The following is a 25495-nucleotide window of genomic DNA, read 5'->3' on the forward strand; positions in this document are numbered from 1 at the left end:
TCCTGCTCACCTTGTTCATACAAATAATCCCATTGACTTCACTGGAACTACCTGAGCAATTAAATCATTAGGATTGGCCCTTTAATCTTTCCCCATAAATCAGACCCTCCAGTATTTTAACATTTTTTGTTAGTGCCTCCAAGTTTCTAGTTCTCTCTGGCACTAAAGCAGCCCTTACAGAACACAGATCCAGGTGTGATCTCACCAGCTGCATAGGTATGGATTTTAACTTCCCTGCCTAATAATCTCATCTCTGTATAGGGTTGCCAGGCACCCGGTTTTCAACTGTTGTTCTGGTTGAAAAGGAACTCTGGCCGCACCGCAGATCAGGCCATTAAAAGTCCAGTCAGTAGTGCAGCAGGGGCCAGGGGCTAAGGCAGGCTCCCCACCTGCCCTAGCTCTGAGTGGCTCCCAGAAGTGGCTGCCAGGTCCCTGCAGCCCCTAGATGCATGGGCGGCCAGGGAGGTTCTGCAGCTCCCATTGACCAGGAACTGCCCGTGCATCTAGGGGCTGCAGGGACCTAGCAATTGCTTCTCAGGAGCTGCAGTAAGCGCCACCGGGACCCTGCATCCCAAACCCTCTCCCACACCCAACACCCTTCCCCAGACCGGAGTCCCCTCCTTCACCTCAAATTCCTCATCCCTGGCCCCACTCCAGAGTTCACACCCTCAGCCAAAGCCCACACCCCCTCCTGCACCCCAGCCCCACCAGAGAGCCTCACTCCATCCCGCATCCCAACCCCCTGCCCCAGCCCAGTGAAAGTGAGTGAGGGTGGGGGAGAGAGAGCGAGGGCAGGAGGCGTGGACTTGGAGAAGGGGTGACACAGAGGCAGGGCCTCAGGGAAGGGGCAGGGCAGGGATGTTCGGTTTTGTGTGATTAGAAAGCTGGAAACCCTATCTCTGTGTCTGCAACCTGGAAATTCATTGGACTTTTTTGCTGCTATGTCTCACTGTAAATATATATTAAGATTGCTGATGTTCTTAGATCTTTTTTCATCATTACCTCTTTTCTGGTTTCTCCCTCTCATTGCACATCTGGGGATGCGGGGTGTAAATTATGATCCAAATGCTTTCCAGTGTAATACAGAAATAAGTCATAAAATGTATTTGTAAGACAGCTCACCCAGCAGAAGGCCAAAAACAGTATTAAATTCACAGAAGTAACTCTTAAATCTTACCCCAAAAAAGTAATATTCAAACAACAACCACACTAATTCTTCCAAGAGAGGAACTTTAGAAAAGCCAGGTTAAAAATTAAGCTAACTGTGGAAGTATGCTGAACAAGTTCAATATTTACATGTTGTTAGGTAGAAATGGGACCTATTGCCTGTGTATTAGGATTATGCTTGCCCATGAGGTTTCACTGTCACATTCACCATATGCTTCATTGCTCACTGCTGTTCTTTGGGATGAAGACAGCTGGTGAAATATAATAAATTAGTTATAACGCAGATAACCTGTCTTAGTTTAATGTCCTTATCTGGATTTCACCCACTTCATTTCATCCCAGTAGCCCTATTTCTAATGCTTTCCAGCACTGAGACCACTTGCATCTACCTTTTCCAGCACCATCATTAATTTGAGCCATTGTTTAAGCTTTGCAGATACTATCATAATTTCCAAATACTGTGTTCATCTCCATCTCTGAGAGGACAGCTATATTCTGAAAAGCTGCCCTCTTACCTGGCATTTGAAAAGTGTTTTTGTTTGGTTTTGCTTCTCAACAAGTAGATACAAATCTGATAGGAGATAAGTTTGGTGATGGAACAGTACAACCATGCATCAACTTTAGAATCTGGACTGTCTCTTCATTCTCATTTTCTCAGATAAACTCTTTTATTAAAGTCTGTTTTTATTATAGTCTATTCTGATTTTTATGACTAGTTGTTCTAGCGTTTACTGAGAAGGATGGCTTAAGAGAAATTGATGAGACAGGCATTCCATTGTTTCAAAGAGAAGTGTAAATATTCATAATTGATTAAAATTATAAATCAAGATATTTGTAATTATTGATTAAAGAGAAATGTTTTATGTTTTTCTAGATCATTCAGTATTGTTTCAGTCATTCCTGGACAGCCATTTCAGTCAGGTAACCTTAATGATTACTGTCTAGAATCTAGTTACCTGGGCATACAATCCACTAAAGAATGACCACCAGACCTACATGGTAGCACCACACCTTGAACAGTTATGTTTTTGAGCCCCAGGTTCAGATTTACACTCAGGACCCCTTCCCAGTTTTGCAGTTTTCCTTCCATCTCAAGGAACCAAGACATGGCACAAGCAGGATTAGGCAGAAAAATAATAACCTGATTTCTGAACAATATGTAAGGAAGTATAATGATGAACTTTCCAGTTTTATAATTCAACATTGTAAATGTATTTCCTCTTTATTCAAACACTTTACACATTAACCTGTCATTTGCTCATTCCCACTCATTGTAACCAGTTTAAGATTGGTATGTCTATGTGTCACCACAAGTGCCCTTTAAGTAAAGTAACAATAGTCAGTGCAGTGACAAACATGAACTCTTTGTCCTGTGTCTAGAATTTGGTCACCAATGTCCACTCAGCCCACCACTAATACCACAACACCTTCTATATTCAAACATTTGATGGTCTGGTCTGTGAGGTCTTTGGCATCTCTTGAATCTGATGGCACTATCTACGGTCCCTGTTCTTTTAAACTTCTTTAACTCAAGGGCAAGAGCCTCCTCAAATTTCCACCAGAACTGGAGCTATTTAAATAAGTGGTAGAGTCAAACTGGGCTCCTACTGAAGGGTTTTCTTCCCCAGTATTCACTCTTTTTCCTATTTCATCTGTGATTACCAATGATAAAAAGAAAATGGGAAAGTAGCAGTTTTCTCCTGGCTCCACCTTCCCCTCTCTTGTGGTAACCCTCTCATTCTTGCTCAGCAGAAGTTACAATGGCTAGCAGCTTCTTAGTCAGCCTCTCCTCTCCAACTGTAGCATAACCTCATACTATCTGGAAAAAACTGGATAGTCATTCAAGCCTATTGCTTTGCTTATCATGTGACTTCTCTATAGCAGGAGGATTCTTTGCCTAGTGTCTGGCTTACCTGGGTCACCTTTACAAAAATCTGCAAAATGCAAACCCTTGCTGTTAAGAGTAGATTTATTAGGCCTTATCTACACACACAAGTTGTACTGCTAACTATAGTGGTATAGTACAACTCCGCTAGTGTGGGCACAATTATATCAGTGTAAAAGTGCTATAACTACTCCTGTATGGGAAAGGGCATGAGTTATACTGGTATAAGGCACTATTGTAGCCGTATAATTGCATCTACCCTAGGAGTTGTACTGGTCTAACTATTTCAGTAACAAATCACTCCTCTACCAAAACAGTACAAACTAGTGATTGGATCTGGCATTAGTGCAGCCCCTTTCGAGTCAGTTGGGTTGGATTTAAAAATTCTTATTGTTTATGGTATGATAGTGATCACAAAATAGTTTTCTACCACTCTGCAAACTGTTACTTTTCTGTTCCTTAAAATACCAAAAAGCAGGAGATTTCTCCTGGTCAGGATTCTCCCTTTTGTAGTCTCTCCTGGATGCACCTGATGCTTTGTCAAACTCTCTGTTGTAGGATGGGATTAGAGTCAAACCAGAAGCAAACCTGATTCATCCTGTTGATATTAGTTCACTGCCCCTCTGATGTTCTCTCAGCATAATTTTTGTCCTGCTTTTTAGATCTGTACTTTTGCTGGTTCTGTCTGTTTCAAATCACTACCCTTCAGTATACTCTCATTGCATTTAAAGTTTACTACAGGAATATGGATAAAATATCACTGTAGATTAAAATATTTTAGTCTGTTTTGGTTTAAAGGTATTTCTTAGTCTTTGCATTTTAGAAAAATTTATATGTACAGAATTTCCTGCTTGACTAATATTTGTAGCTTGTTTTAATCATATATATTTTAATCCTTATTCCCATTTAAGTAGTCATATTACTGTCAGATAGTAAAACTATATCCAACAGTAAATCTAAAATTAGCGTTGAAAGATCAAAAGTATAATGTGCTGCTGCTCAGTGGAAGAGTCTGTCGAAGAATTTCTTGGTTCAGTGTGTTACTTTCTTAAATCCCCACTGAATCAGTGAAGAGTCCAGAGTTCAAATGATTACATGGGGTGAAAAAATCATCCCTCATTCCTGCTATCAGCTTTATCCCATGGAGAACCAGCCCATGGGCACTAACGTGTACAAATCTGAACATCACTCTGAGTACTCAGACATACACAACAAACTGTGCTAACTCCTTTCATCTTCACTGTAATCAAGGGTTCTCATTTTAGTATGAGGAACGTTTTCAATCCTTGCTTCCCTGATGAAATAAAATAAACCTGTTGCTATGGATACCCATCTTAGTATGAGAAAGAGTTTGTGCTGATAGCGAGCTTTGCAAGTGAACACTATTTTGCAATTGTCTTTGGTTTTTAAGTAGCACAGGCTTTATTTTACATTTTTCTCCAATAAAGCACAATATTACCATTAACAAATTAATCTTGATTTCTTTTTTTTTATTCCTTCTGTAGCTGTAACTTATACAAGTTACAAAAAAACGCCACCACCGGTACCCCCACGTACCACTTCCAAGCCACTCATCTCAATTACAGCACAGAGCAGCACAGAATCCACCCAGGATGCATATCATGATAGCCGGACTCAGAGGATTTCCCCATGGCCTCAAGATGGTCGAGGGATGTACAACTCTACAGACAGTTTGGACAGTAACAAGGCCATGAATCTTGCCATGGAAACTGCCGCTGCACAGCGCCATGCTTCTGAGAGTCAAATCACTGCAGTACGAACCAGTGACAAGGCCATTTTAGTGACAAAAGCTGAGGAGTTTCTGAAGAGTCGACGGTCTTCTATAGGGATTCAGGTAGCCTATCATTAACATCTGTTCTGTGATGAATTGCTTGCCTTGGTTCTGTAAATAGCACAGAATGAGTCATTCAGCTTCACTGACTCTAATAATCTAACAAACAACCCTTGGCTGCTTAGCATTAATTGTAATTCGCATCATACCAAAGTGGCTGTGCAGAAACCTGGAAGTGAAATGAATGAATAAATCTCTAGGGAGGTTACCTGTCATTAACACTTGATATGAAAAGTATATTGAAGAACTACAGATGAACAGCATGTTCATCTCTTTCACTCTATGAGTTCATAGTCTTTTTTATAGAAGTATGTCAGCTTTAGAATCCTGGACTGCAATTTTTCATTATCTTTCTTTTCTGACCATGGGGGATGGGTGCTGATGCTTCTTCTGTGTTTATTGTTTGGCTGGATGGTGGTTTGATTTTGGAGTTTTTTAATTATTATTTAAAAATAACTTCTCCAACTCACCAAAAGCAAACCAGGACTGGGAGTTTGTAGGGGATAAAAATATAAAAATTGTGCCAGTATAGCTGGACAGGGAATTGTAAACTGGTCAGTAATTATGTAGAATGCATAAGAAAGTCCTTTGAGTACATTTGTGTGACACACAAAATATATTTTTTGGCTTACAAAATGTCTGTCATTCTATGGAACATACTGTCACACTAATTTCAGTTGAATGAAATATGAATGATGATCTAGAATGCAAATTTTAAATCATATTTCTTCTGCTGACTGGCAGACACTAGGTGCTGGTTGTCATTTAGTTATATCTCTAGCAAATGTTGATTCTTAATAAATATACTGCAGGTTACCCTGCAAACAATTTAAGATCCTTTGAGGATGAAGGAGCAGGCTCTGTGCCTGCAAACACTTAGGCATATACTTAACTTTAAGCATGCAAATGTTCCCATTAACTGCAGTGGGGCTACTCATCTGTTTAAATTCCTCAGCCTTTCATTACACACAAAGTAATTGCCATGGGTTTTTACACCACTCCTGGAATAAGGGTACGTGTGGCAATTACAATACTGCTACTGCAGCATCATTCCAGAGGACAATGCAATGGAATCTAGTAAATCGAAACATCCCTGTGGATGTCCTGTTGTCGCCATTAAGAGGCAAGCCCATTAAGTGGATCTGCTGTTCTTTTTATCCAGCAGTTCTTCCATTGCCATTAGGCCTAAATATGTTCCCTGAAAAACGTACTGATTAATCAATCAAGATGAAGAACTTCCATAACTGACATCACAGTATGATAACATGTCGGTGTTACACAGCTCAGGTGTTGGACCTAAGAAAAGGCACAGGATTTGGGTAACATTGCCTGCTCACCTCTCAGTGTAAAGGTTATTTGCCACAGCTGGTTATAGTAAAGAGTAGAATCCAATTTGACACTAGCAGCAAAATACTCAGGTATCACTTTTCAAATGTTTTAGGAAGGTATTAAGTCTTGCCACTATCCGTTACACTGGTGCATCCTCTGAGGTTGTGTAAAAAGGGGGCTTAGTGGATAATGATGGAAAGCTGAAAAGAGCAGTGAGTAATTTTGGTACGTTTAGACCTTTAACCCAGAATTCAGTGTTCAAACAGGAATGGTGTGTGTGGTTGTTCTTGTCTGTTCTTTACAGCAGCTGGAACCAAAGGTATATAACAATAGTGGCGCCTCCCCTCAACCCTTGTATTTGAACAATTAATTTGGAAGCTTTGATTACATCATTTCATACAGTCTCCTAGAACAGGTGATGACCAACATTTTTAGTAGGGTTCTGATGATTCTTTGTGTGCAGTATTTTTGGTAATGTGTGCTTGTAATCCCTTAATACATCCATGCAGCGATTTATAGAGATACAATGGAATACCTACGGCAACACAGCATTTGGTGCTTGGCTTCTAATTCTGGTTTTCAAGTTTGATCACTGTAAATGACAAACGCTGTTTGTGAAAGGTCAAAGTCTAAAAAGGCTGAAGCATATATTTTCAGAAGTGCAGGTACCTCTTATGCATCTTTTGGAGGATTATGTATATAAGATTAAAATTACAAAATTATCCCAGGACACAATATATTTGTACTGGTTATTTCTACAGTAGGTTCCAAATGTTACATGTGTGTGAAAAATATTCATTGGCAACATTTCTTAGCAGAAAATACATTTTGTCATATTCCTGTTGCTTTGTTTGCAATGAATAATAAAGCAGAGTAGAATAGTTTTATTTCAAAACACAGAAAAAAATTAGTTCATGCCTCAGAAATAAGACTAAACTACTTCAGTTTGGTTAGCCTTCTGCATCAAAGCATCTCAGATAAGGATGTTTTTTATTTACATATTACCTTGATAGACTGCATTACTAGCTTTCTCATTAGAATGCAATGCAGTGCTCTTACATTGTATCTGAATATATTTGCATTAATAATTTTTGCATCTTCCAGGATGGATAATTAGTGCATTATTAATGTTGCTCTGATTTAACAAATTGGTTTGAAAATTATTTCTATTACGGTTCTAGACAATATGAGACAGTCTGAAACATAAGGCAAACTGCTACTATGAAAGTCTTGCAACCATACAGGTTGCAAAGATGATAGATTACTAACATTAATACCAATCTAGCAATGCTGCTGCATGTGGAACTGTACAGTTCCTGCATGTGGAACAGCTACAGACCCCAGCCCTATATAGGAAAAAGAAACATTTTCTGTTCTTAATCCTGCACCATTCAAGTCAGTGGGAGTTTTGTCATTGACTTCAATAGCCCTCTATTCCCCAAGATGAGCAAACTGTAAAATGGGTTAAAATTTAGACACTGTTCTATTATATGAATTGTAGTGAAGTCTTCAGTTTTGTCATTGCTGTAGTAAGAGTCCTGAAAGTACCAGAAAGTCATGAGAGTACAAGAAGCTACTTTGTTATAGAAACAAACCCAATGTACATCAAGACCAAATCATGATTGCATTATTGGAGAAAGTTGTGATATGTAATACAGAAAATGGACTCTTTCCTTCATTTGTCATGTACAGGGCACCCTTCAAAATGAGTAATTTGTATTTATTTTTTGCAGGACCCTCTCTACAGTAATTGTTACAAATCCAGAACCTATTTTGCTTTAGCCTGCATTAAAAACATTAATGGTGACCAGATACTCAACACAATCAATATTAACAACAGGGGGGAAGGAATGCAAGCCAAAATAGGAAAGGAATGGGCTAAAGATTATGTATATAAGTTGGATATATTCAAGTTGACAGGGTCTGATGAAATTCATCCTAGGGTACTTAAGGAGCTAGATGATGCAATCTCGAAACTGTTGGCATTTATCTTTGGGTACTCCTGGAGGTTGGGTGAGGTCCCAGAGGACTTAGCAGAGGTGACATGGGGGGGTACCACATGGGGTCACATGCTCTCCCAGATTTGCTGCTTTGCTTGTACCGAGCATGCTCACATAGACTGCTGAAGCTGCTGCTCTCGCTCTGCGCTCCCACTATTGGTGGGTATGGGTCATCTCTGGGATTGGGGAAGGGCAAGCAGTACCTGTCTTTAAAAGCAGGGAACAAAGAGAACCTGGGGAATTATAGAACAGTCATTTTAACTTAGATACCTGGAAAGATAATGGAACAAATTATTAAGCACCGAGTTTGTAAGCCACTGGAGGATAATAATATTATAAGGAATAGTCAGCATGGACTTGTCAAGAACAAATCATCCCAAACCAACTAGTTTCCTTCTTTGACAGGGTTACTGGCCTAGTGGATGGGGGGGTAGCAGTAGATGTGATATATCTTGATTTTGGTAATACTCTTGACACTGTCCCGCATGACATTCTCATAAGCAAACTAGGGAAACATGACCTAGGTGAAATTACTGTAAGATGGGTGCAAAACTGGTTGAAAGGCCATGCTCGCAGAGCAGTTATCAATGTTTTGCTGTCAATCTGGAAGGATGTATCCTGCAGGGGTCTGTCCTGGGTCTGGTACTATTCACCATCCTCATTAATGACTTGGACAATGGAGTGGATAGTAGGAGTGGAGGAATGGAGTGGATACAATTTGCCAATTGTCCCAGGATGGGAAGGTTACAAGCATGTTGGAGGACAACACCTGTCAGGGATGGTCTATGGATACTTAGTCCTGCTTCATCACAGGGAGATGGCCTAGATGATCTCTTGAGGTCACTTCCAGCCCTACATTTCTATGATGCTATGCCAATCCACTGTGTGATAGCTGTAGTATGAAGCTTCATGGGCTGCAGTGGTACAGTTAGTCTCATGCGTTTTCTTCATTATGACATGATGTAACTGAATACATGCCTTGGATGAAAGACAAAGTGGATTCCACTATTTTTGTATATATTACATGGAAAACATTAGGGATTATTAGAAATTTCTTGTTTTATTTTTCTCCGTTCTCTCATAGTAGCATTCTGTGAGACAAGAGCCTATCAGGTGCCAGTTCCCTGAGTCACAATCATGATACAGACATTTAATTATAAGACCTTACTGTGGTATCAACCTTTCTTGGGCAGCTCCAAAATGCAGATTTCTGCAACACTATCTTACGAGCAAGAGTTGCATTCACAGCACCTCCCAAGTGGTAGTATTTGTACATATGCCCTTGCTATACTTTTTAAACAGGTATAGCAAACAGTCCTCTGAGTGCAGCCCTGTCACCATGGAGGTGAGCAAATTCAAAAAGTAATTGTAGATGGAGAATCATCATCCAGTGAAGGTGTTTCTGTTGGCAGCACATAAAGATCTGTTCTTGGTCCAGTGCTGTTCAATATTGTTATCTATAATCTAGGAGGAAACGTGAAATTGTTGCTATTAAAGTTTGTGGATGAGACAAAAAATGGTGGAGTGGCAAATAATGATAAGGCCAGGTCAGTTCTACAGAGCTATCTGGATTTCATGATAAACTTGAACAACATGCATTTTAATACAGCTAAATCCAAGGTCATACATCCAGGAATAAAGAATGTTGGTCATGCGCAGAAGCTAGGTAACTGTATTTTGGAAAGAAGTGACTCAGAAAAGGAGTTAGGGGTTGTGGTGAATAACCAGCTGAACATGAGCTGCCAGTTTGAGGCTAAAGACTGGTCTAAACACAATTTTTGTACTTATAGAACTATTTCACTTCAAGTGTGATTATTTTTTTCTTTTCTTTTTTCTTTTTTTACTGCAACAGCGATACTGGCACTAGCCCTAGTCATACAGTTATGCCTATATAAAGCATCTTTACCAGTATAACTGCATGCATGTAATGGGGTTGTACTGCTTTAACTATACAAGTATACTTAAAGCAGTACAAATTTTGTGTGTAAACTAACCCTATGACAGCAAATGAAAACCTTGGATTTGCTTGGGGATGTTTACTAGAAGTACGGAGGCATTACTACATCTGTATATTCATTAGGAGACCGTTACTGAAATACTAATGTCCACACTTTTAAAAAGATGTAAACAAATTGGAAGGGATTCAGAAAAGATCTACATGAATTAGTGGAGGTCTGGAAAATCTGCCTTATAACAAAAGACTTATGAAGTTCAGTCAATTTAGTTTATCCAAGTAGAGCTTTAATGATGACTTGATCATGGTCTTTCCTACATGGAGAGAAAATTTCTGATAGTAGAGGACTCTTCAGTCTAGCAGACAAAGGCATAACAAGAGCCAGTAGTTGAAAACTCAATCCAAACACATTCAGACTAGAAATAAGATGCATATTTTTAATAGCGGGTATGTGTATACTGCAATTAAAAACCTGTGGCTTGCCTGTGTCAGCCAAATTGGGCTCATAGGGTTTGGGCTAAGGGCTGTATAATTGCAGCGTAGAAGGTTGGGCTCAGGCTTGGGCTGTCTCCCTCCCCATAGGATCCCATACCCAAACTCAAATGTTTGCATCGAGTCAGCTGACAGAGGCCAGCCATGGGTTCTTAACTGCAGTGTAGACATACCCAGTGCGGGTAATTAACCATTGCAACAACTTATCCTCTCTCCTTTGACATCTTTAAGATATGACTGGATGTCTTTCTAAAGGATTTGCTATAGCCCAACCAGAAGGAATGGGCTTGATGCAGGAATCACTTGGTAAATTGTATGACGTATGCTGTGCCTTCTGGCCCTAAAAATCTCTGAATCATAATCACTCATTGTACCACCCCCATACACACCTTGTCTGAGCAGGTAACCAGCATTGGCCACACTAGTATTCCCACCTTCACCCTCACTCCTCCTCACCCTCATCACACACGCACACACACACACTCACTATGTACTTGCAGAGCACTGGCTGTCAAATGATGATGCTAAATATGGGAGCAATGAGGGCAGAGCACAGTGAAGGATTTCCCTTATCCCCCACCAGCACATCCATTGTGAAGCAGCCATAATTTGACCCCAAAAGTTGTTCTATGCCCATATGTGCACATAAAACAATGGATGTAACCAATCAATGGACTCTCCTCATCCAATGGCTATTTCTTCCCTTGCTAAAAAGCTTAGCAGAAGTGGTTGTAGTTGAAACAAAATGACATTTTTTTTAAAAAGCTTGTAATAGTTTCATCTTCTTTCACAAATTATCCTATTGATTTCCTTAATTGTCATTTAACATAATGAAAAGTTCACATTACTAAAGATCCAGGATGCTGTCATGCAGACTATCTGCTCATTTAGTTTGTTACAGAAGAAATTTCATTTAGCCTCTGAATGCACAAAAGATAATGAAAATAGTTACCGTTCTGTTATGTATTAGAATTTGTTGTTGGTAATCTAATCTTAGTTTAATATGAATCCTGTTTTTGAAATTTTCTGAACTATTTCTTTTATCAGATAGAACTCACTTAAAAGAACCATGAAAGTTTCCAACCTGGTTCATGCATTCATCTGATAATTAGCACATATTTTGTCACACAGCATATCCAGCAAACTGGACTTCCTACTGGGAAGTACTATAGCAGTAAAATGCTACAAAACACAAAAATTATTCACAGATACAGTGAGAGATAATCCCTGATGTACAAGTGTTTTGAAAATTGAAACATATATGCATCTATTAGTTGTAAATATTCCTTAAGCTAACTAAAGCAGTGAAAGTTCTCACAGCAGTTTTACTTTAAGCTACTCTTCTACTTTGAAAAGTGACTATACACGTATGTGACTTTCTTATACATCATCTTAGTGTAAATGCTAATTCTTGTGTGTTTAGAGTCAGATTTGCTTGTTATTGTGTCAGAGGTAAGGTTTTCTTGCTTTTTACTCTTGTTAGCTCTGAAAGGCCAATAGAGGTAAGGGAGAGTGAGCTGAACTCTTTTCCATCAACAGAAATGTTTATTAAATTCTAATTGCACACAGAGCCTAGGGTGACCAGATGTCCCGATTTTATAGGGACAGTCCCGATATTTGGTGCTTTTTCTTATATAGGCTCCTATTGCCCCCCACCCTCTGACCACACTGGCTGTCTGGTCACCCTAACAGAGCCAAGCAGTTATATCAGGGCAAAGCCACTGAGGGCAATGAGGTTGCATAGGGTCAGGAGAGGCATAATGTGGCCTGCAAAATGTTTATTGCTGGTGATGAAGAGGGAAAAGGGAAGAGCCCAGCTTTGCTTTCAGATGGTAGGTTGAGGTCTATTTTCTTCTAAACTGAGCATATTTGGTTTGGAATTCATTGAGAGACAGTAAATCTGAAAAGCCACTATGCTATTTTCACAGTCAATGTTCAGAGCAGACAAATTATGCTGAAATAAACGGTGCCATCTATTGGCTAAACATTAATAGCTAAAAGAGTTGAACAAATAATTTGCAAAAAATACTTTAGTCAATTAATGTATCTTTTTTCAGTTCGCTGAGAGGCTGCAAAACAAATCAAGCTATACTCTAATTTATACTCCGCATTTATTCAGCTTTGTGAGATTCTTTTGTAACTGTTCTCAGTCTGCTTTCAACGTAACTATCTTGAGTAATTTTGCATTGTCTGCAAACTTTGCGATCTCATTGTTTACCCTTATTTCAAGATAATTTATGAATAGGCTGAACAGCACTGGTCCCAGTACAGATCTCTGGGGGACACCACTATTTACCTCTCTGCACTCTGAAAGTTTACCATTTATTCCTACCCTTTGTTTCCTGCCTTTTAACAAGATATTGATCCATGAGAGGACCTTTCCTCTTATCCCATGACTGCTTACTTTGCTTAAGAGCCTGTCGTGAGGGACCTTGTCAAAGGCTTTCTGAAAGTCCTCATATGCTTGTAAAATTTTGGATGACACCAACCTTGGTTGCAAGCACACTGGAGAAGCTTGCATGCTCATTTTTGTCAGGGATGGTCTAGATATACTTGGTCCTGCCTCAGCACAGGCAGATGGACTAGATAATTCTCAAGATCCCTTCCAGCCCTACATTTCTATGATTCTGTTATTTTAACTACATTAAAAGGGTGGAGTTTAGCACACAATCCTCTCCTCCGTATCTCCAATTTCCTAGTTTAGGTGGCACCCCACATAGTGTGCTGATTTTGTGAATCTCATTTTAGGCACCTGTCTCTCCCTGTTCATCAAATATGCAGCGTATGTGCCTAACTCAGGCTTTGTGGATACGAGTGTTGTTCCAGTGATTTTCTGGGTGCCTAAAAGTTAGGCATTGTGATGCTCAGTGTTGCAACACCTAAGTCATTTTGTGGAGTTGGAGCTCTATGACTGTCTTTCACCATATATCATCTTGCTGATGGCATGGCCAAGGTTTCAAATATTAAACTATTTGGAATGCATGCTAGTGAATAATAAAATATTCAGGGATCACAGAGAACAAATCTACTTTGGTAAGATTCATCCAAGTTTTGGGAGCCACACAACAAAACCAAACATGTTACCTTTTCCCCTGTGCTGAGTGGAACTTCAGTACCAGGCAAATAATTTCAGAACCAGACTGATTTGTTGAAACTATAGTAAAGAACTTGATTACCAGACATGTAGATGAACATGTTATATTGTAAAAGGAAACCATGCCTCACCAATCTATTAGAATTATTTGAGGGAGGTCAACAAACATGTGGAGATGGGTGACCCCAGTTGACATAGTGTACTACAAGTTTCAGAAAGCCTTTGTCAAGGCCCCACACCAAAGAGTCTTAAGTAAAGTAAGCAGTCATTGGATAAGAAGGAAGGTCCAATTGATGATTAGTAACAGGTTAAAAAACAGGAAACAAATGGTCAGTTTTCACAATGGAAAGTGGTAAATAATGGGATCCCCCAAGTATCTGTACTAGGATCCATGCTGTTCAACATAGTCATAAATGAACTGGAAAAGTGTGTAAACAGTGAGATGGCAAAGTGTGGAGATGATACAAAAAAGTTACTCAAGATAGTGAAGTCCAAAGCAGACTGAAAAGAGTTAACAAAGGGATCTAACAAAACTGGGTGACTGGGCAAAAAGAAGTCAGATGAAATTCAATGTTGATAAATGCAAAGTAATGCACATTAGAAAACACAATTCCAACTATACATACGAAATGATGGGGTCTCAGTTTGCTGTTACTACCAAAGAAAGAAATCTTGGAGTCATTGTTGATAGTTCTCTGAAAACATCTGCCCAATGTTCATCAGTCAAAAAGGCTAGCAATATTAGAAACCATTAGGAGAGGGATAGATAATAAGACAGAAATTATCACAATGCTACTATATAAATCTCTGGTTTGCCCACACCTTGAATACTGCATGCAGTTCTTGTCAGCCCATCTCAAAAAAGATACATTAGAATTGGAAAAAGTAAAAAGAAGGGCAACAAAAATGCGAGGAGAGATTACGAAGACTGGGACTGTTAAGCTTAGAAAAGAGATAACTAAAGGGGGATATGATAGAGGTCTATAAAATTGTGAATGGTGTGAAGAAAGTTAATAAGGAAGTGTTATTTATCCCTTCACATAACACAAGAAACAGGGTCACCCAATGAAATTAATAGGTAGTAAGTTTAAAACAAACATAAGGAAGTACCTCTTCACACAGTGCACAGTCAACATGTGGAACTCTTTGTCAGGGGATGTTATGAAGGCCAAAAGTATAACCAAGTTAAAAAAAAAACAATGTAAGTTTGTGGAGGATAGGTACCTCAATAGCTATTAGCCAAGATCATCAGAGCACAGTCCCATGCGCTGGGTGTCCCTAATCCTCTGACTGGCAGAAGCTGGGCCTGGATGATAGGGGATAGATCACTTGATAATTACCCTGTTCTTTTAATTCCCTCTGAAGCATCTGGAACTAGCCACTGTCAGAAGACAGGATATTGGGCTACTTGGACCATTGGTCTGTATGCCCATTTTTATGTAAATTAAGCTAAGACTGGCTGGAAGACAAGCATTCTGTTTTGCAAAATATTTCAAGGTTTCTACATTTGTTTTTTGTTCTGCATCAAGATGAAACTAAGACCTTTTGAAATATTTCACAAAAAACCCACCTCAGGATCGCCATGAGTCTAGTAGCTAGGGCCCTCACCTGGGATGTGGGAGATTCATGCTCAAGTTCCTGCTTCAAATCAAATAGAGAGGGATTTAAACCTGGGTTTCTGCATCCCTGGGGAGTGCCCCAACCACTGGGTTATTAGCTATTCTGGAGTGGGTCTCTGTTTTTGACCAGAAATTTCATCCTGAGAAATCTTCCTCTAAGATTTTGTCGAAACGGATATGTTTCCACAAAAAGTCTGTTTTGATTAATCAGCATTTTTTTTAACAAAGAAACATTTAGTTGAAAAATTCTAAATGAAGCCTGGCCAATATGATCACATTTGAATTATCTCCCTTTCTTTCCCAGAAGGTGACCTTACGCTGCCTGTGTTTCGCAGGAATTTTTCATCTCTCCTGCGCACCATTGTTAGATGAAATTGTTGTTTTCCCGCTTTTACTTGTTTCAGCCTTTGCCTCCATTTTGCAGGATTGTTTTCTGTTTGTCAGGTGTTACAATATTTGCTCTCCAAATTACATCAAAAGTCCTTGTCTGGCATCCTCCTACTGCTGCGGGGCCCAGCAAGCAAATGAAAGATATTAAAATGTGAAAGCAATCATCAGAGCATTTAGTTAGTGTCAGTTTTGGCAAGCTGGACGGGAGGATAATTTGGCAGAGTTTCTGTTTAGAAGGAATGTGTGCCAGGGCCATTTTGACACCTGGACTGTAATTTTACTTATAACTGTGTTTTCAATCATATAAAAAGTTCACTGTAGATCAACTATATATATTCCTATAAATACCTGTGTCAGTTACATATTGGGCAAATTATAGTCATCTAGAACTCCTGCAGAAATACCCATAGGAGGGCACCATGGAAGAGGAAGGCTCTCTCCATGGAGATGTTCCCAAATCATTCCATTAGTGCAAAAATTGAGCCCATATGGAACACACAGGGAAATCTGCTCTGATGTTTCTGAGGCACTGGGCAATCCACATGGAGGCTAAATATCTGGCTAAATTGCCATGAGTTTACCTTTATCTTCAGAGGATTCTCCTAGTGAGATCTGTGCAACACCATTATCTTCATTAGATTTATTCAGGTATAATTGATTGGCTTTTGAAATGTAATTTAGTGAATAATTCTGTTGATGATGGACTAGAAGGAATAGAATCCAGTTTACTCTACTTTAGCTGTGTTGACTCAACATGGTTAACTAACAGAAGTAAAAGCTACTAGAAATATATGTTTGTTACTAAGACAGCAGATGTGACTGAATGCACAGAGAGCGACCTGGTGAATAAAAAGTTGCTAGTTTTATACAATCCTTTTTCAAAGTAACATTGTATGTTAAGTTAACAATTATTTCTAATATATAATGGAATACATATATATTTCCAATATATTATGGAAAAATATTTTTGTAATGTTAACTGTACTTATGGGTAACTACTGTTCATTTTGTTTAACAAACAAAATATCCTCCAAAAGAGAAAAATGTTCTATTTTAATTAATTTTTCTTTGACTCTCCTTTGATTCAACATAACTTTAATGCTGCAACACTTGAGTGTGTTTATAGAAAATCCTGCAGTAATTTTTTATATACGTGTAGTGCCAATTAAAGTGAAAAGTCTATCGTGAATACATTTTGTAAGAGTATTGCAGAGGGGAATACTATTTAAAATTCCTGACATAGTTGATATAGCAGTCTTAAGATTATGTTGTTAAGAAAGGTGAGCTATGGTATTATACTGTATTTTCTTTATCACTTGAATATATCTGTATTTGTCGGCACAGTTGCCAATAGAATCAATTCCTTGTAACATTTCTTTTTATGACTTGCAGTTTTTATGGGGCTATTTTCTTTTATTTTATTTTGTAAATCCTGAGATATAATGAGATTGCATTCTAATAATATATAAAGCGGTTAACCTATGGGTTCCTAGTTCTAATAATAGAATAGTCGAGCCAATCTTACTTTCTGCCTGCATTAAACTGAGTAATTGTATCTGCATACATTTAAGAAAGGGAATTACAGAGCAGAGCAGAAGTGGTTATGCACAGTTTTATAAAACACAGCACCAAAACAATGATACCAGACTGATTGCTTATTTAAATGATTTTACTGGGTTAAGAGTTTCTTTCTCATAATTAAGGAAATATATAATCAATTGAAATAAAGGTAGGTAGATATAAGGTTGAATTGTCAATGTTCACTTCTGCAGCTTTATCTTTTGTGTTGAATTAGGTGGAAACGGCAACCGATTCAGATACCGAGAGCAGAGGCCTACGGGAATACCATTCCGTTGGAGTGCAAGTGGAAGATGAGAAACGGTAATTCATGCAAAATAGAAGTGTAATCTTTCAGAAGACAAAACACTGTTGTGATCAAACGGCTAGCAAACACATAGAGGGTGCTGTATATGAATAATTCACAAGGCCAGGCTTATATGTGCATGTTGGCCAACTGCTAATATTGTAAGAGATGCTTTAGCTCTCCCTTCATATTTACTCAGAGTTTCTAGGGTTTTTTTCTTTGATTCAGAGGAAGTTAATATTTGTACAGGGAACTTAGTGCTCCTAATTAATGAGAGAAATCAGGTGCATGCACACTGAAGCACCAGCCCTGCAAAGGGATCCCCATGGCTGAATCTATTTGCTATACAGTCCATTTCCAGGACAGGGCCTACCTCAACCCTGACCTACAGGGACTACTTCTGGAAGTCAGTTTCCATGGTCAGTCAATCCTTGTCCAGTCTGCTAAGACTGCTGACAAATGTGCTAATTCTGGTGGTGGTGGGTTTTTTTATTTAGACACTTGTCCACCTGGCACTGAACTGGGACCACTATCTCATTTCACAGAAGCCATCAAACAGCCTTTGGAGATAGTAATCACCTTTGCTTACAATTGACATGAGCTGAATTTGAACAATTGATCTGTATATTTCATGAATCTTTTGATCCTCTGTTACAACTATTGAACATAAATTTATTCTAGTATTTCAGTATCCAAGATAAGATTATCATAAGACACTCACCATTTCATGGTAGTTTTATACTGTGTTTAAACACAAACAAACTTAAAACCACACCAGCCTGCTACCACTTTTTACATTTATTACAAAATTCTTGACAGCCTTAACTCAGAATGTCTTTGAGTAGGGCCCTTATTATTTGAAATAGTTGTGTATATTTATTTGATAGTCTTCATTTCAACAGTATATGCAGCACTGCAGGTCTTTGGTGCTATTTGCAGTTCTGTTTATTAATGATGTGCAATATAATGTAATGTAAGAAAAGATCAATATTTGCTTCCAAAGATGGTTTAAATTATTTTCATTTATATCTTTGTTCAGATCAATAATGACACCATATGGACTATTTATAGTCTTTTTGCATTGTTATTCACTCTCTTACATTAAGTAACTAAATCAGTTGTAGGGTGGACTTTGACAAAGATTAATTGAAAAATATCCTAAATGCCAGCAAAAATATTTTTTACTATTAGATGCAGAAAGAAAATCAGATTTATTTTGTCAGTATATTATTCCCTTTATATATCTATTTTTCTTTCTTTTTTCTCCTTGCCCAAGACATGGACGGTTTAAACGTTCAAATAGTGTAACTGCAGCTGTTCAGGCTGACCTGGAACTGGAGGGCTTTCCAGGACACATAACAATGGAGGACAAGGGACTTCAGTTTGGTTCATCATTCCAGAGGCATTCAGAGCCTAGCACTCCTACCCAGTATGGTGCAGTAAGAACTGTATGGACACAGGGACTGTTCAGTTACAGAGAAGATTACAGGACCCAGGTTGACACCTCAAATCTTCCACCGCCAGAACCCTGGCTGGAGCCAGCCATTGAGACAGTAGAAACTGGTCGGATGTCCCCATGTCGACGGGATGGGTCTTGGTTTATGAAGTTGCTGCATACTGAAACGAAGAGGATGGAAGGATGGTGTAAAGAGATGGAGAGAGAAGCAGAAGAAAATGATCTTTCTGAAGAAAGTAAGAATACCTCAGTATCTTTCGTTATATACATTTGATAGAGAATATAAAACTGTGGTTTATATTTATTATTAATTTTATATATTATATTAATCAATTTCTATACTACTTGGAAGTGTGTTAGACACTTTACGAGACAAACAGAGAGAAGGTTTCCGCCCTGAAGCGCTTATAATTAAAGCCCCCAATCCTGCAGTTGACTGTGCAGGCAAACCATTGTATCTGAGTGGAGCCCCACTGAAATCAGTGAGGGTCCATCTGCACAGTCAGTTGCAGGATCAGTCATGGTTTTTGACATCATAACTGAGATTCTGTGCTCTGCTCTAAGAGAAGGAGGAGGAACTAATACGCAATAAGTCACCCTTGTGCCCGCCTGATTTCTGAATTGCTCCGGGGTTCATAGCAGGCATTGGCATAATTTAGCCCTGAGGAGCTTCTATCTTGCGGCAACCTATCCGTGCCTATGTATGGCAGTAGCATTGCCCAGAATCTCTTCAGTGCTACATGCCTGAGCCCCACCCCTGACACAACCTTTCTAGCAATCCTGTGCCAAGGCATGTGAGAGGATCCTTGAGAGACAGCTTTCAACTGTCTTCTTCAGTTCCATACCACAAACATTTTCTCCCAGCTGGATCCAGGCCTTTTAGAACCCTTTTATTCTACTCCAGCCCTTTCTCTGGCATGAAGGGGTGGGAGTGATGGTGAGGGAAACAAAGATTGGAGAGGAAATAGAGTAAGAAAGACAGTGGTTACAGCAACAGGATTCTGTAGTTATTTGGGCATGTGCACTTTTAGATAGTTCAGTTACGTCTGGTTGTTGCATTTTTTTATAGAGAATCATTATTATTGCTCGCTTCTTGTGGACACCGTGAGAGAAGTGATGGAGTGAACTAAAAAGTGATGCAGGTTTCTTGGAGCAAGTTGGCATTAATGATGCTGATAAATAAAACTGCTCCTGCCACTCTGTTAGATGCCTCCCCACAACTCTCTCCATTGCCATGTATCTTTTAGCCTTTGTCAACAGGCTTCTTGGCCAGTTTTCAGTTCGCATAACAATGTTCCTACCTCAGCCAATTTGAGTTTTTTTCAGTTCAGACTTCCTCAGGCACAGGATCAATTCATTTAGACTTTTGCTGCCCACATATTTTCTCTTCAAGCCCTGGCTGACTCTGAATTTCTTGTTTGCTTCCTCTCTTCCATGTCAGATTCATGTTTTACCGTCACATATCTGGACAGTCGCACAGTCCACTGTCCCATTCCTATTTCTTGCACGCCTCTTTTTCAGAGGAAAGACAAGCTGCTCTGTTATTAATTCATTTTATTTACCCTTAATTATTTTGCTCCACCATACTGTGCACAAGCCTTTGCTGAGTAACTGCATTATCATATTGCTGCAAGGCCAGTCTTTCCACCTCAACTCCTTCCTTTTCTCTTTTGTCATTCCTTTCATTATGTCAGGTCTGAGATTGGATTGTAAGCAGTTCGGACAAGGAAGTTTGCCTTCATACTGTGAACTGCTTATTACACTCTTAGGTGCTATTAAATAATAATAATAATTTTATAATATTGTGCTTTTGTTAGAGAGGCTTTTAAGACTCCCTAGACTTCTTCCTAATAGTTGATTTTTAATAATCCCTCTCATGCACCTTCTTCATCAGATTTCTCAGTTCCCCCAAATCGAATGCTCTTGTATTATTGCACTCTGTAAATCATTTGCTTTGATGAAGTCAAGTAGCTCAAAGTCACACAGATTCCAAGGTTCTCTGTTATTCTCAGTCACTGTTCAGTCCTCAGCTGGTAGATACAGCTGGGTTTGGTTGGGGTCATTACTTTCTGGAACATAAAACAGTCTTCTAAATGCCTTAGAAAGCTTTGATTATGTCATGTTGGATTAATATTGGTATCTGGATCCTTAACATCCCCTGTGCTTATAGCATCCTACAGTTTAGATTACCATAAAGTACACCGCTGTGGCGGTGTAACCATACTTTTCAGATAGTTGTGTTGGACGGATGTCAATGAGGGCATCATTGGCTTGTTTACATTTTTATTGCTGTTTAGACCTGGTGAGACAATTTTGACAAAAAATAAATATGGAGGGAATGAGAATTGACATGCCTTTATTTTATTTTTTTCTCATTTGCTGAACAACTCTATTACTGGTGGTGGTGCAAGAGAAGGAGAAAACCCAGTCTCTTGTTGCTGAGATGGAGTCTCTGAGATAAAATAAACATGGACACCCTGTGATGCTGTTTTCACAGGATTATGTTTCAGAGAGCACTTTGGCGGAGATTCTGCTATTGCTGACACTGAAGTCAATTGAGTTATTACAGGTTTACGTGGTGTAATTGAGAGCAGATTTTGGCTCCAACTAATTATAACATATGGCATTCATACTTCTGCTTTATTAGCCATATGTCTCAAATGTCCCTCATTTCAATGGACATCTCTCCTTTTACTCCCAAATTTACATGCATTAATTACAAACAAATTTGTATTGTTATGATTTACTTCAGGGGAAAAAAAAGAATCATGAAGCTCAAGTTATCAACAGAGTAATTTATATTAAAGGAATGAATCCCACAGCATTTTGAATATGCATGAATAGTTTTATTCATCTATGGGTCTTTATCACACATTGCATCCCACATTTAGGCCTTGGCAGAGTGAGCCGTATTCTATCTACCATACCCAAGGTTTAGTGATAACCCAGCATGAAATTTATCTTGATGTATTTCAACATTTGGCAGTTCCATGAAGGAAATAATCAGAAGTGCCTGGGCCAGAGGCAGCCAAGTGTATTTTTCCATCTTCCACTGGAACATACTATACCCAAGAAACTTCACAGCAGAATTTGCCTGTTCAAAATGTCACTGTTAATGCTGAATCTCTTATTTGAGTGTCAGCTCTATTAATTGTACCACAAGTGTAGCTATAGATGTATATCCCATAGGCGAATCTCGCACCTTACACTACCATTTATATTTCACAGATAATCTTGAAAAAGAGGGCTTAAAATAGTTATGTTTTAAAAAGCAATTTCACTTTGTGTGTTAGCACAATAGCCTTGGGATCTTAGAACAGTGTTTGATTGCCCTATTGATTTTTTTCTTTTACCGTAGCCTTTCTCCTATAATGTTGTTTTAAGATCTTCACTCACTGAGTCTTAGCGAACCAAAGAATAATCACTGCACCAAAAATAGCCTTTCATGTCTCGAAATCCTTCACTTTATTTATTTACTTATTTATTTGCTCACTTAGTAAAGTTAGTAAATAGTGCTTTTATTTCTGTAAATGTCATTTATTTTTTATGTGGGTAGATATTGGTGTTTTTATAGTTAGGAAATTCTGGCTGTTTCCAGGGTAAGTCATTTGACCATTTTCGCTGGAAAAGTGCCCCCATGCTATTTTGCAAATATGTGTTTCTAAACAATAGCAATTAGAGTCTCAGTTTTGCATTTGGGAAACCGTGTTTGACTTAGCATTGTGGGAGGGATAGTAATGAGAAGATCACTCTCCGTGTTCCAAAGCTCCACAGCACAAGAAGAGCGAGAAGCTATGTGGTGCTCAGAAGTGCTGCAGGAGAGTGGTTTCTAGCAGGAGCTGGGAGACTTGCAAAGTAAGGCAGTGAGTAAGTAAGCTGTGAAGGGCACTGAGAGTTGTGAGAGATAAGGACACCACACCACAACATAGAGAGCAGCAGGGGAGCCAGGAATACTGTGGTGCTCCTAAGTTCCACATTTGCCTGTTTCTTCAGAAGCTGAAAATTAACGAGCAACTACTACATATGCGCATTGTTACTCCTGAGAGAATTCTGCACCCAAAAAAATTTAAATTATACGCACAATATTTTAAAGTTCTGCAAAATTCTGCATATGTTATGTGTCAAAATAACACAATATGATCATGCCAGTTTCAGTTATTTTGGTAATTTATTTCAAAATACCTGTCAGCAAGTACATGTGTAACAATACAGATGCTAAAAAAGATTCAGGAATTTTTTTTGACAAATAGATTCCTTACTAGGCATATTAATACAGAACTTTGAATAATACTTCATTTAAACTACAATGCAGAAAAGAGTTTCCTGCACCCCTCAGAAGCAGTGCAAAGGCTTGGGGGAATAAGGGGTAACAGAGAAGTTGAGGGAGAGGGAAGTAATTTCTGAAAAGGCGCCTGGGAGTGAACCAGGGGGGTTGTTGGGTGTGGGAGGAGTATGGAACAGGGTTGTTGTTTTTTTTTTGGAGGGGAGAGATTGTTAGGGTGTTGGGGACCCTCCCTCATGCAGACCCTAGCCTCTCCCAATCAGTCAGGCACATCCGCCTGTGTTCTCATGTGTCCCTGCATCCCCGCCACCCTTCCCATTCAACCTCCACCCCAGGTTGTGACATTCCACTAGCCCTTCTGAACCCTAGGCTATGTGACCCCCCCGCTCAACCCCATATGTGCCTCCTGACCTTGCCCCAGGAGCACGATGCTGTGAGGAATGCAGTCTCCTCTTCCTTCCTTCCTCTGTAGCTCACTGCTATGACCAGTGAGCTGGCTGCCCTCTGTTCTGGTGCTAAAGATGCCCGTTGTGGGCAAAAGGTGTAACTGCAGTGTCTCTTTGTCAGAATGTATTTTCTGCAGAGAAAAAAATATCTGGGGGGGGACATGAATTCTGCACATGCACAGAGGCACAGAATACCTCCAGGAGTAGCACATCAAGAAATGTTACAGTGGAAAACCAAACCAACAGCCAAAGCCACCCAAACATTCAAATATATGGACATTAACATATGAGGGAAAGTAGATAAATACTCAGATGCATTTACAGTTCATACAGTATCCTAAATAAATATGCCTAATCCAAAACCATTTTTATTCTATCTCAGTGTAGTCACTCAATCACTGTACCCAATTCCCAAGTACTGTGTTGAATTACACTCAGTGAATGCCTAAGACAGCCCAAAGCTCACTACACTCTGATTCCAGATGTTCAGGGCTTTGGGTGAAAGCTACTTGTCAATGGCGATGCATTTCTCTGGCAAAATTCTCCATATCACAAAGTACCTCAGCAATTGGCTCCCTTGTTGCTAGTGAGAGAGGTCAAAGAATGGGTATGGCGACTATAATACCCTTTGGCCCCAAGGCAGTGTCTCTAGGTTAGATGGGAGCGACATATTAGCAGAGCACTATGGAGAAGATCTACATTGCCGCTAACTAAGCTGAATCTACTGAATTGCTAAAAATACTGGGAGGAGTTCAGATTCTAGTGTTGTCAATCTGGCAGCTTTCAAGACCCACTAAAGGCTTGTCTGCATATCAGTTTGCACCTGGTTAGTTAAACTGGTTAATTAAACTAGTGAAAACCCCTGAGTGGACAGACTTATATCAGCTTAGCTTGGCCCTGTAAAATTTCAGGACCAGCTAAATGGATATAAACTAACTTTAAATTAATTTAAGTGTCCACACACAAAGTTGTACTGGATTAACTGAACTGATTTAAAATCACACCTTTACATATATCAGGGCAACTTGTGTGTGTAGGCCTAAAATGCAAACTTTAAAAAAATGTTCTGCTATTTGTGGAATTCAGCATGAAAAGAAAAGAGGTCTTTGAAAGATTTGATTCAAACTACTTTGATTCCTTTCGTAACCACTTCAGTCCATAAGACAGTAGATTTCTCCAGGTGGAGGGTGTATATTTGGATTTCTTGTGGTAGGTCCAATTGCATTGCAGCCCTGACTCTTACACAGCCAGAAAGCAGCATCTCCTCCTCTCTTGCAGACTATCCCTCTTTTACAGTGTTGCATCTCCTCCTAGCTTTTCTGATTCTGCACCTTCTTGATATGTTCCTGACTCACCATCTCAACACATTTGCTTCACCCACCACAACCTGTTTTGCTCCCATGACTTTTCTTCCACCTTATGCCTACCTTTTCCTCACTACTTTTCCCCCATCCTGCTTGCATGCCTCTGTTCTGATTCTCCAGCTTTCCCTCTTGCCTTCCCTCACCTGTTCCTGCTACTATTCCTTCTATTTTCCAGGTCTTGATGGAGCCCCTTTTCCGTGGTTACCTGTTACTCTTTCTCCCTTCCCATGCCACTGCTCCTTTCCAGTTTCTCCAGAATCCACACAAAGACATATATACCAACAGCACACACAGATTTGCA

At 39.3% G+C, this 25495-nt stretch overlaps 1 protein-coding gene across 4 annotated transcripts in view; it reads left to right on the top strand.

Annotated features, from left to right (window-relative positions):
* DLGAP2 (DLG associated protein 2) overlaps positions 1-25495 on the top strand; it is a 674215-nt gene that overhangs the window by 623675 nt on the left and 25045 nt on the right. For all 4 annotated transcript variants that reach the window (XM_030555545.1, XM_030555544.1, XM_030555547.1 and 1 more), the window contains 3 exons: positions 4558-4907; positions 17578-17663; positions 18923-19338. In XM_030555545.1, the coding sequence (XP_030411405.1) occupies positions 4558-4907; positions 17578-17663; positions 18923-19338 (852 nt within the window). The remainder of the gene's footprint in view (positions 1-4557; positions 4908-17577; positions 17664-18922; positions 19339-25495) is intronic.

Source organism: Gopherus evgoodei, chromosome 3 (genome assembly GCF_007399415.2).
Source record: "Gopherus evgoodei ecotype Sinaloan lineage chromosome 3, rGopEvg1_v1.p, whole genome shotgun sequence".
Lineage (NCBI taxonomy): Eukaryota > Metazoa > Chordata > Testudines > Testudinidae > Gopherus > Gopherus evgoodei.